Below are 13,344 nucleotides of genomic sequence, written 5' to 3' on the forward strand. Positions count from 1 at the left end.
GACAACGGCAAAAAAAAAAAAAAAAAAAAAAACCTCAAATCAAATGTATCCAAAAAGAACCATAAATTCCTCCCTTAACATCCTTTGTTGAGTATGTATTTGCAGAAGGAAACTATAATAACTAAGCAGTTTTGTTACCTGCAGGTTTACTCACATATCAATATTCTCAGTAAATATTAATAAAGCTTTAAGATCCCAAATGCTCCAAATCAATTTCACTACACTGGATACAGGGAGTAAAAATACACTGTGACTGTTATAAAAAATAATCCCTTATACACATAATGATCCTAATGTAATTCCTCCCTTTAAAATACTATCTTAAAAATTCCAAAAATATAGATATGCCATTTGAATGACCAACGAAGCGGCATGTGCAGTACGCACCTGCACCTGTCTCTGTCAACAATGGAGCGCCACCTAAGTCCCACTAGCTACAAGACCAGGAGCAACTGTGAACCGAGGTGAAGCTGGGAAGTTGACAGTTCAGGGCGTCGGGCCTGCAGCGCTAGGAGCACTGAAGTCGCAGCCCTACGTCAAAGATCCCCGTTTCTGAAGAGTCACATTTTAACATCAAGAATGGAAATAAGAATTAACCAGTCAATACCAGATGCACAAATCACCTGAAGAAGAGTTAAGTACCTGCTTCTGAATGGAAGATGAAATTGACCCTTTTACAAAAAGGGGACATCTAAGTTTTATCTGTTAAGAGCAACAGGCTCAATTTCTTCACTTTTAAAAATCTTGATGATTTAATAATATATGTCGCTGTGCTAAAATAACTTTCCTGAAACATCTTTAGTCCACTGATTTACATGGGGGGGTTGCTACACACTGGAGAAGATTCAAGTTTGTTCAGGACTTGTGAGAGTACAGTATTTCCTCAGCTACTGTCTCGATCAAACACAGGGTCATTAATTTTGTTGTGTGGCAAATTTGCTGCACAGTCCACTTAGATAAACATGATTGTTACTCCTGACAAACTGGCCTAATTCCAGATAGACTGCCTTTTATTATGCGATTATGTCTACAAGTGTTCAGATCCAACCCCCAGGATGGATGGAGTTTACCCAAATCCTCAGATTCCTTCTTCCTCCCCCAGGGAAAAAAAATCAAATTTGTACTTCTGTGGGTTTGACAACTGAGTCTCTTTCAAGTCAGTTAATATGGTCACTTTGTCTTTCTTTAGAGGAGACCACAGGTCACTAACTTTGCACGAAAGCCATTTCTTCCTCCTGCACCTGGCTTGACTCAAGTAATGTTTTTTCTTTTTTCCTCCTCACCACAGTGCTTGGGACGAGAGAATGTAAACATCGACAGAACAGCAGCCCTATGACCACATGAGTACTTTCCCTTCAGGTAGATTCCATCAGCCAGCTGAGTGTCTCATCTCCATTGCTCACTGGGAAGTCACTGAGATTTCCGTGGTAATTTAGTGTCCCCTTTACTTTGGCCTCCATCTGAGAAAAGAGATGTTTAATTGGGCTGTGTTGGTGTACTGTAAAAGTATAGATTAAAAGCAAACAAAGCAAAGAGAACAATTAACTTTTAATTTCCACGTGAATGACACTGCTAAAAAGACAACCTTTAATAACTACATGCTATGTGCAGCATTATAGAGGTTGAGAAACATAAAAGAGAACTCAACAAAAAAGATCCTCTTAACTCAAATGACTGCGGTTTAATTAATTTCCAGCTGAAATACTATCTCAGCAAGTATTTATTATCTACCTCAGAGCCACTGTGTCAAATGCTGTGAGGATCATAAAGGAACATGAAAGACATAATCCCTGCCTACCACATCTTTCCATCCCTTTAGAAGACAAAGTCAATTTCATTTTCTTGCTAGTGAAATTAAATTCCTTGCCATGGCATAGAATTTGATAATTAATCCTCAATTATTTATTATGTAAATAAATGGGACACACTGGTGAAAACTCCAGCTGAGTCTTTGTTTTGGTCCTAACCTGGCAGAAGCTGTAAGTGATAGAAAAGTCAGCTACTGGGAACTATGGTTTCTAGTTTTACATGTTTAAAAGAATTTTTTTTTAATGTTTATTAATTTTTGAGAGAGAAAGAGTAGGGGAGGGGCAGAGAGAAATGCAGACACTGAATCCGAAGTAGGCTCCAGGCTCTCAGCTGTCAGCATAGAACCCAACACAGGGCTTGAACTCGCCAACTGTGAGATCATGACCTGAGCCGAAGTTGGACGCTCAACCAACTGAGCCACCCAGGCGCCCCTTACATATGCTTTTTTAAATTGGGAAAATGTTGATTATTCTTTCTTTCTCTTTCTTTCTTTCTTTTTTTCTTTCTTTCTTTCTTTCTTTCTTTCTTTCTTTTTCTTTCTTTCTTTCTTTCTTTCTTTTTCTTTCTTTCTTTCTTTCTTTTAAATTTTTATCTATCTATTAAATTTTAGTTAGTTGATTATTTAAAATGGACAAGACTAGAACCCAGTGACCTTAAGAGCCAACAAAATATACAGAAAGTTTTAACAGGTTAGCAAGGAGGATGAAGCTTCCTACTCCTAGGCCTGAGAGAAAAAGGCAGGGGGAGGCACGAATGGTAGAAACACACAGGTGAAAAGGAACAAACTGCTGTATGACAAGATCAACCTTAAGGCCGGAAGAGACCACAAGTCAACTGCCAGGTTCATTCACATGATATCTAAATTGGTAAAACATAAACAAAACAAAAATCTGCCTCTATTGAAGAAAAAAGATATATCAATGAGAGAGGATGATTGTTTCAAAAGCTGTATAAATAGAACACTATTAAAGTAATTTTGGTGACAACATCTAAGGAGTTGGCTTTTCCATTTATAATGAGATATTACGTGCTTGTGTTTGTAGAATGATTTGACCTAAGGTATGACTAAATTCATAAAATGGCAAGGTAGGATTGTGCTCAAAGCAGTTTTGATAAACTACAAAATAAAATACTCATATTAACTGGACTGTGAGATTCTCTAGACCAAGGTTTGGCCCAAGGACAAAATGTGGCCAAGCACTACTTCAAAAAGTTTTATTGGAACCTAGCCACATTCATGCTCCATATTTATCTATGGCTGTTTTCACAGTAGAATAGCAGAGTTGAGTAGTTGTGATAGAGAGTATATGGCCTGCAAAGCCGAAAATATTTACTACTGAGGCCTTTACAGAAAAAGTATAGAAGTTATATTCATTCTCTCAAGGAGCTTGATCTTATGAGCGTGAGATCATGACCTGAGGCAAAATCAAGAGCTAGACGTTTAACCAACTGAGCCACACAGGTGCCCCTCAAAGATCATTTGATTTTTATTTATTTTTTAAAGTTTGTTTGTTTAGAGAATGAGCTGAGAAGGGGCAGAGACAGAGGGGGAGAGATGATCTGAAGCAGGCTCTGTGCTGACAGCTGAGAGCCCAACACAGGGCTCAAACTCATAAAATGTGAGTGAGATCATGACCTAAGCTCAAGTTGGATGCTTAACTGACTGAGCCACCCAGTGCCCCCTCAAAGATCATTTTAAATGCAGTGGCCAAAAAAATAGTGAAATCCCAGGTAACCTCCAAGTTAACAGCTGAACACTTATTTCTCTTCAAAAGATCCTGAAAATGGCCTTCAACAATAGTATCAGCAGTCTACTGAGGTCAACTGCTGTTGAAAGCAGTAACCTAGAGGCCAATATGTTATGTCCAATGTCCACTAATTTCAGAGTGATCTAGCTGGGCTGCAAGTGTATAATGCATACAGTTTGGATAATGCATACATTAACTGAAACACTGCTAAAAGGCAGAAAAGTTACCAAGTCAGACTTCCCAGATTTCTTTTTTTTTTTTCCTAATATTTTTATTTATTTCTAGGAGAGAGAAAGAGACAGTGTGAGCAGGGGAGGGTCAGAGAGAGAGGGAGTCACAGACTGAAACAGGCTCCAGGCTCCGAGCTGGCAGTCAGCACAGAGCCCAACGTGGGGCTCGAACCCACGAACCGCGAGATCATGACCTAAGCGAAAGTCGGACGCTTAACCGGCTAAGCCACCCAGGCGCCCCAGACTTCTATCTCAGATCACTTAGTACTGCATCATCTTGGGCAAGGTGCTTATCTCTAATTCAGTTTCCTGACCTATAAAAATGGGGAGCGTTATTAGCTCACTCAGGTGTTGTTAAGGATTAAATTAGCTAATACATGTAAGTAGTCACAAGACTAACTGGCACTTACTTAGTAAACCTTCAAAACATGTGTACTATTACAACTACTGGACATGACTTTTGTACACTGATTTCTGAATCCTGTTCTTCATCATCATTTCAATATAACAAATGCCTTCAAAATGTTTTCTTCAGGGGTGCCTGGGGGGCTCGGTTGGTTTAGTATCTGACTCTTGGCTTCTGTTCAAGTCATGATCTCATGTTCATGAGATCTTGGCTTCTGTTCAAGTCATGATCTCATGTTCATGAGATCAAGTCCCATGTTGGGCCCCATGCAGGGTGTGGAACTGCTTAAGATTCTCTGTCCCCCTCTCTGTTCCCCTCCTTCACTTGTGCTGTTCCACTGTCAACAACAACTAAAAAAAACTTCTTGACATGTAACAAAAGATCTCTTTACCTATTTCTTTTCACCAACAAGAAGTTTATTGCTAATGAGGATTTGGTCGTGTGAAAATCTGTTTTTTCCAAATTTGTCATCCCATTCAATTTCCAGAGATTTATAATCCAATCTATAAATCTATATAAATATTATGAGATGGAAAAATAGGTGGCTTTCTTACCATTGAACGTTTGCTGTAAATGTGCAGGCAGAGGTGAGTGGGAAAGTGTTGCTGCATGCTGAGCTCCTGGCTGTAAACCCTTTAGTAAATCTGACAGAAAAACAGAATTGTTAGTGATCTTCTTCAATCTAAGATTTAAGCCCTTTTAGATAAAAAATGAAAATAGTTTAATTTATCTAATGTTATAAAGCATAGCCCCTCCTTTCAAAGTCCTTCTTAGAGTACATACATTGTAAAAATGTACATATATAAATGTGTATGCAAATAACCCCGCAAATTTGACTTCCTCTTATTATAAATTTCATTCAGATAGAAATGTGGTATAGACGGTTCATTTAAGAACTGTAAATAAATTCTGAATCCACCAATTTGATTTATTATATATAAATGAAATCAAACTGCATTTCTTGAAAACAGTTCTGTCATCTTCACTAACTCCACGTGGACTACTCTCAATGAGTATAAATTCATGAGGTTTCCCGTTCTGTCAAACTAGGCAGGCCAGTAACTACAAGAGCCCCACTTACTCTGAGTTAGGCTATGGTGGAAAGCGGCTGAGGTAGATCCCGAGGTGGTTGTCACTCCAGCTGTGTCCGTTCCAAAGCCAAGTAGCTCCAAGGGAAACTGGAAGGGCATGGTCACTGGAACAAGGCCACCCAGCATCCCAAAAGGAGTCACATTTTGATTTGTTACAGACAAAGGTGATGTCATGAGAGTCAGAGGTGAGGCATTAGCCAATAATGATGCTCCTGCTGTGGACTGCAGAAACCAGGGGTCAAAATACATAAGAAATCAAGTCTTTAACCTGAATTGATTTATTGTATTTAATATCCTCATGGGCACAAGACTGTGTCCTAACTCCACTCTAACAGAAACTTCATGAGACAGAAAATGAAGACTGAGGTGAAAAGTCTATTTCTAAGAGCTACCCATATTGGTTTTGGAAGTAATTTTCTACTCTGCTCTTCATCACCAGTTTAGACTCCTTATTTTAATGCCCTATATTAACACTTCTTCCTCACCTCAGACTTTCACTTATCCACTTTTGCTTCTAGACCCTAGATCTGAGCCACGAGTCATTAATTCAATTAATATATGATCTTTGAAAATGCCTGGAAATTTCATTGTTTGTTTTACCACCTTCCTGACACAATCCCCATGGTTACTGTTCCAGATTAGGACTCTCTCAGAGCCCCTAATGCAATACCCTCTGCTTTCATCATAAAGCCCTACAGAAATGAGGGCATTCCAGATGTTCTTCCTCATCATTAGCCTTACCTGTCTCTTCTCTAAGACTAACCATCTGACCTATGCCATGAATCCCACCTATGCAGAACGTTCTGTTACAAATACCTAGTATTATTATTATATCTTTTCCTATGTTTCCTCTGTCTTGTCACATACAGAGTCCTCTTTTTTTTTTTTTTCAACCACAGTTATCTCTGGCTCTTCCTCACCCCTAGACACAACCTGACTTACTTGTACTCCTTTTGTTATCAAATTTACTAAATGATACCCTCCGTCTTCCACATTATTTTGTTTCTCCTTAACCCCTGAAAGCTGGTTTCCATTTTCATTACTTTTCTCAACCTAAGACTCCTTAAGGTAAAAAGGTGTTTTAACACTTCTCTACCTTGGTTTTGATGCCATGTTTATAAAAAATACATTTAAATCTGAAATACACTGACATTAATTAGCTTTCACTGAGAAATTATTTAAATATAGTTCACTAAGCTCTTTAATTCTTTGAGCAATTTCCTATTCAGCAATAATCTTTCCCCATTTTGATTTTCTTTTCTATATGTACTTATCAACAAAAATTACTATAAAATTTTTTCAGTATTAGATATTAGCAATTATAGTTTCTGCAACTGTGAATTTTCTTTTGTAGTCCTTATCTTTACCAATTCTAAGTTTTCCTGGCCAAAAATTTTACAGTTCTAAATTTAGTCAAGAAAACTGAATTCTTTGAATATTTTTTAGTCAGTAATCAATGTTAACTATAGTCAGTAAACAATGTTACTCTCCCAGTAAACATAATTAATAAAGGGGCTGATCATTTTATTTCTTAGTTTAATCCATGGAAAAATGTAAGTGATCTTCCCATACATATATGCCAATTACATATATTTATACACCAAAGGGTCCATGCAACTGCTAAACAAAAAATGAAGAATATCCTCAAGAAGGCTTCAATTCTAGTTTTTCAACTCCTTCTCCAATAGCCTTCCCTTCCCTTATCTTCTTTGTTAGCTCTCAAATTTACATCCATACTTCTGACTTTGTCACAGTTTCAGTCTTGTGAATCTAAAAGCTCAGTGAGGAATGTCACTTGGATATGGAACACTCATCAATCACAACTGAACTCATCAGCTCCTCCAATCACGTGACCCGACCTCATTTGCTAACTGCTATTATTAACAGTCTCTTTCTTTCCAAACACTCAGGCTTAAAACCTTAGTTTTTAGGCACCATAAAATAACAACACAAGATGAATTCATTGTCAACATACTCATTCTGTCTTCTTAAAAAAAAAAATTTTTTTTTAACCACCACTTCCTCCAAAACAAGTACAAATCTTCATCACTTTTGCTTAGACTTGGCTACTTTTCTTATTTTCTAGACTTTCCCTTACTGAGCCAACCATGATATACAAAGCAGGTACATTTGGAAGAATTACTAAGTTAGAAATAATGCTTTGAAGCAATCTGGATAGAAAGGATCCTGCATCAATTTAAGAATTAATAAGAGTTATTTTCTAATCATAATTCTATTGTAATCTCAGGATAATACGGTCTACATACTCCAATACTGTTTGCTCCAAGTAACCCCCCGGGTAAGGAACATTAGATACTGGTAATAAGGAGAACTCAAGCTTTTCTGGAGGAGGCTTACCGAAGTATTAAAATAGCTGGAAAATGTAAATTAGGGCAACTTCCCAAATTAAGTAACTGAGCAACAGAAAATGATACCATGCCATAACATTTTGTACTTTCAAAAAACTTCCATATCCACTTCTGTTTATAAAACTAAAATGAAACATCAGATTATCTAAGTGTTACATGGCATTTATAAATCTCTTTCTCTCATAAGATGGAGACATTCCAAAAGTCGGGTATCCTATTGCTGATATCGTTCGGAATCACACAGGAGAAGTCGTCAACATAAAACAGGCAAATGTAAACAGGCGAAGTTCAAGATGATGCTCCATGATCAGAAACACTGCCATGACTCCCACACTTTATTTCCAGGGGAAAATATAAAGGAAAACCTTACTCTTCCTGTGGTGGGCATTAAATATATATAAATTTTTTTAACCACATGTTTTATTTTGGTAAGTGCATTGGCCCCCCATTCTCCACAATGCCCAGCCTAATCTTTTGGAATATCAATCAAACCATACCACTCCCCCGATGAAGACCCTCAAAAGCTTCCCACTGAACACAGATTAAAACCCCAACTTCTTATCGTGGCCTACAAGGTCCTCCATCACATGGATCTGGTTGATCTCAGATCTTATCACCTATCCATCTCTCCCTAGTCTAGACGTGCTTGCCTACGCATCAGGCTCCTTGCTATCTCAGTGTCTGCACTCTAGCTCGGACTGTTCGTTCCCACCTATATCCAAATGACTGGCCTGCTTATTCAATTCTCTGCTCAAATGTTGTCTCTTGGAAGAAGCTTTTCCCAACTCCCTTATCTATGTTAGCAGCAATCACACTTTTTCATATAATTGTTTTAATTTTTCAGAGCACTTAACATATATTTTAAAAATCTGTGTTTTGTTTGTCTCTACCTGGAATATACGTCCCATGAGAAGAGAAACCTTGAGTATGGTGTTCACTCTATTTCCCCAGCACCTAGAAAAGTGCCTGGCACATATTAAACACCTCATAAACATTTGCTTAAGGAATAAGTTATTTTGGGAATTATAAAGTGGCAAAGACAGGATTCATAGAAAATCAATAAGCTGAAGGGTAAGAAAGAAGAGGAAAGCCTTGAGTAGAAAGTTATTAAAACAGAAAGAAGGTAGAGGTAATAATCTGAACCCAGAAAGATTTTAACTTCTGTTGAACTCAGGACCTGTCCTTTTCACTCTGCAGATAAACAGCTGGTGGAGAGGCCTTTCAGACAGGAACTCAGTGTTTTACAGGCACAGAGAGGGAGTCTCTCTTTAGAATCAGAGAGCTAGAGAAACAGGATCTAGAGGTCAGAAGGTTTCAATGAGAAGCTACGTTAAAAACAAAAAGCCATCGGTTCTCCCAAACTTAAAACAACCTTATTCAATTATTGACCTTTTCTTCAGTTAAACCGGTAAGACAGAACAAAAAGGATCAGGTCTGAAGGCAGGAACACCGAGGTCTTCAAATCATAAAGTCATTTTGGAAAGGAAGACAACCAGAAGGAAGCAGTCATTTTTTGGAAACACAAATTCTGCCACACAGTTCCCTAATGACAAACCAATTGGTATGCCAAGTATCTAGCTTCTCTTGGGATAAATAATCAAATACGAGAAGGATGAGGGAGTGGGGGGGGGAACAGAACTGATAGACACTGGAGATGACCAAGGATGGGGAAAGATTTAGCCTTAAATTCATAAGTGAAGGGGAAAAAAGGTTATTTTCAACTTCAGAAAAAAAGCCAAAAACATGTAATAAAGCAAATGAAACCACAGTTTACGAGTTAGCTCAACAGACACAATATTTTACATTGTCAAAGGTTATAATTTTACTCTTTTAGGAGAATAGCAAAGTATAAAGTGAGCTAAAAGCCTTATCATGACAAGAAGTAAAAAGTTAATACTAAAATGAATAAACTGTCTTTATCCAATTTTTCATACTTAAAAACACAAAAGAATGCTAGGAGAATTAAAGGTAATTGATACTAGAAGGAAGACCCATTTGGCAGGGAACTGGTATTTCTGTCATAATTTACTCCTTTACTCAAATTAAGGATTAATATCAAAAACAGTCAATATTTTAATAAATGTAATAGGAATGTGAACTAACTCCCCAGACCTTAGTTATAACTTAAATTTTAACATGCAATCAATCCCTAATCAATGTTTGTTATTTTCTGATAAAAGTAAAATTAATAGATAAAACATCAGTGAGTCTAAGATTTCCAACTAATGAAGTATCAGTTCACTGAATTTTATTTTTACTAGAATTCTGGAATGAATTCATTCCTAAGCCTACAGTGAAGGCAGAGTGAGGATTTGGGTTTCATTAATTTATGAATGCCATTGCTTAGCTTGTACTGAATAGCAGAAAAATTTACAAACACTAACATAAACATACTTTCATTAGATGTTCCTATTCCACACAAACAGGAAGCAGTGCTTACTTTTAGACAACAGAATTCCACAAATCAATAAAAGTCATATTTTCAAAAACCATTTAAGAACCCAAGAACACATCATAAAATGTAAGCATTTTTCAAAGCTTGTTATGAAACAGATTATGTAAAACCCATTTTCTTGACAACAATCTAAAAAAGTACCCAGAAAATATAAACAATGGTGAGATGATAGTGATTTTTCTTTTTTCTGAATTTGCCTACAGTGAATACTTGTATTACTTTTAGGGACAGGGGACGGGGAGAAAGAATACTAAAGAAATCAAACTGGTCACATGAAGGACAAATCTGAAAAAGTCTCAGAATACAAGAGGTGGCAGAAAGATGAAAACAATGACAGAGAATATGATACAGAAAGGAGAGAGATGAAATATATGAGTGATAAAGAGTTCTCACAAAGCCTAGGCCAAATGGATCAGAAATCATAATGAAACACATAATAGAACAAAATATTCTTGAGCTGAAAAAGTCACTAGGTATAAGACTGAAAGAGGTCACCATGTTTTAGGTACAAAGTTAACAAAAACTTGTAAATAAATCTAGTCATAATTCAAGAATACCTGAATTTCAAGTAAAAAGAGAAAATCTTACTATTATTTAGGCAAAGAATATACATATAAGGGAACAAAAACTCAGAATGCTCTCAGACTTCTCCATAATCCTAAATGCTAAGCAAAGGTCAGTGGAACAGTATTTATAACATCGGAAGGGAGACAGTGACCCAAGAGGTCTATATATCCTCAAGTGTGATGGTACAGAAATGATAAGGGACGCTAGAGCTAAGGGAAACTAGGTTTCATGCTAGCCTTCTTGAAAAGCCTTCTTTCTTGAGTAAGGTACTCTGCTAACTGCACGATAAATTTAAATGAAAAACTCATGAATGGGAAAACTGGTATATAAAAGGGTGACTGACAGTAATTTGACAGAGAGAATTATATATGAATAACTACAAGTTTCATGCAAAATAAAAATTTTACTTGAAAAGACAAACGGTTAAAGGGGGAGAAAAACCCATGAATGTATAAATCTGATTAAATTTAAAAAAATCAGAAAGTTAGCAGGAGAGGGGGGGACTAAAAAGAGGGAGAAGGGAGACAAATGAGGGCATATTAAACTCATTAGTTACTGCTTTGTTCTCGACTTTGACAACATACACTTTTAAACATTCATTCTATGTGTTTTTTCAAAAACTGTGAAAGTATGCATGTGCTACTTTAGCCAGGNAAGAGAAACCTCATCCAAGTATCCCCATTACCGGGATGTCAACATCAGGAACATGCCTTGGCCATAAGCGGTAAGAAGCTCTCATAAGCAACTTCTCTCTCTATATGGCTATTAAGCTGACTCATGAGAACGACCAAACAAGCTTATATTTTATCACATGAAAAACACAGAACATACATACCTGCACACTGGCGGTTACCACTGAAGACCCTGAGGCAGAGGATGGTCTATGTGGAGTAGACAACGGTTTAGTAGCACCCTGTGTTCCACTTCCTGTTCCCCCAGAGAGACTAGTCCTATTCGCTCCGCTTGAGTTAAGGTTGCTACCTCTGCTGGCAGGTACATTCACTGCAATTCCACTCAAGCTATTCTTCCCAACAGTTCCAGTGGGTGAAGAATTTGTTAGCTTTGAAGGGGCCTGAAGATTTTTTGTGGATGGAAGGCCTGAAGTACGATTGGAGGGCAGCAAATTCAAGGTGGGAGACTGTCTGCTGAGGTTTATCCCACTGGGCTGTTTATGGACTGGGTTGTTACTGCTGGAGTGGCTGCTCTGGGCTACTAGTGCATTTGGACTGGAAGAGCTTGGGGGTACCGGAGGCTTGGGGGTTGGGTTGGATTTAGAAACAAGTTTAGTTGATACTGAAGGCTTAGCGGACAGAGAGGGCTTGGGTGAGGCAGAAGGCTTAGGTGAGGGCAAGGGTTTAGGAGATGTGGCAGGTTTTGGAGAGGCGGCAAGTTTGGGGGACGCAGCCATTGAGAAGGGAGATTTGAAACCCTGCGTGGACATCTGTGACACCATAGCCTTGGCTAAATAGTTACTGGAGGTAGTGGTGCTAGGTACTGTCCTAGAAACCAGGGGGTGGGACCCTTGAGAACCATTTCCAGGTGAGGGAGTAGATAAGGGAAGGCGGTACATAAGTGGCTTATCTGAAGTCTTAATAAGCGGGGATGAACAGGAAAGTTGGGGATTATTACTTAATTTCACCACTGGGTTGGTCTGTGATTTACTAATGGTTGCTTGTAATGGAGACACATAGTTTTGTTGGACAGCTGAATGCTGGTGCACCTTTGTTACTTGTGTTAATGAAGAAGCGTCTTGGGCCTCTGAAGTTCCCAGAGCGTGAGAGGAGGCAGCAACTTGGGCTTGGGAAGAAGAGGAAACATGGGTCTGTGAGGAGGAAGAAGCGTGAATCTGACTCGACCTCTGTAGTCCTTGCTGAAGCAGCCTGGCTGGCAACGGTTCCAAGGAGACTTTAGGGTTCTGAATTGAAGAACCAGCAATAAGGCCTGAAGAAATGCCAGTATGAGCTAAATCCTGGGGTTTCTTTGGTACTGGCCCCGTGTGACCAGCAATAAGACTTGATGAATGTGCAGTCTGAGAAGAATCTAGTTTTTTAGGAGTAGCCAGTGGCAGCTTACTCATGATACTTGCTAATTTTTCTTCTCTCAGTCCTGGGCGAGGCTTTGCAGTTGGCATGCTTATCCTTGAGCCAGCTGGGGGGCCCTTGTTCCCATTGTTGATAACGGCTAAAGCTTCAGAAACAAGATCCAGTGCAGGTGGATGGAAAGAAAGGTCTTCATCTAGGGAGTCATCAAGGCAGATGGTCTCCTGGGCTGGTGTAGAGCTAGAACTGGTAGAGGCCACGGCAGATGTGCTAGAGCTCGTTGAAGGACCACCAACTGAAGCCACCAAGGATGCAGTAGTTTTCTGGTCCTTTTTTGGACTACACTCCTACCAGAAACAGCATTATGTTGGAAAAAATTAAATGAATTATTAAGTATCAGTTTTTAAAGGACTAAGAGATTCTCACGATGATTAAAATTCTACTGGAAATCTTTATAGATTGTGAAAACCAAAACATTTCTGAGGACAGAGCTCCTGACCAAACTGTGCTCATAAACCAAAGCATCTGATACACTGCACACAGCTGTCATACCTTAGTTAGCTCTTCTGAGAAGACTGAAAACCAAGCCAAAGAACATTCATATACTAGTTATGTTACTGGTGAACACCT

The 13,344-nt window shown here is 38.4% G+C and overlaps 1 protein-coding gene across 1 annotated transcript in view; it reads right to left on the bottom strand.

Annotated features, from left to right (window-relative positions):
* Positions 1-57: 57 nt before the first annotated feature.
* The window catches only part of UBN2 (ubinuclein 2), a 67,738-nt gene continuing 54,451 nt past the window's right edge, over positions 58-13,344 (bottom strand). The window contains exons 14-17 of the mRNA XM_077781079.1: positions 11,511-13,061; positions 5,275-5,506; positions 4,748-4,837; positions 58-1,460 (exon numbers count right to left, since the gene is read on the bottom strand). Coding sequence (XP_077637205.1) covers positions 1,411-1,460; positions 4,748-4,837; positions 5,275-5,506; positions 11,511-13,061 — 1,923 coding nt within the window. The 3' untranslated portion in view covers positions 58-1,410. The remainder of the gene's footprint in view (positions 1,461-4,747; positions 4,838-5,274; positions 5,507-11,510; positions 13,062-13,344) is intronic.

The sequence above is a fragment of the Crocuta crocuta genome, unplaced genomic scaffold, assembly GCF_008692635.1.
Source record: "Crocuta crocuta isolate KB4526 unplaced genomic scaffold, BGI_CrCroc_1.0 scaffold228, whole genome shotgun sequence".
Lineage (NCBI taxonomy): Eukaryota > Metazoa > Chordata > Mammalia > Carnivora > Hyaenidae > Crocuta > Crocuta crocuta.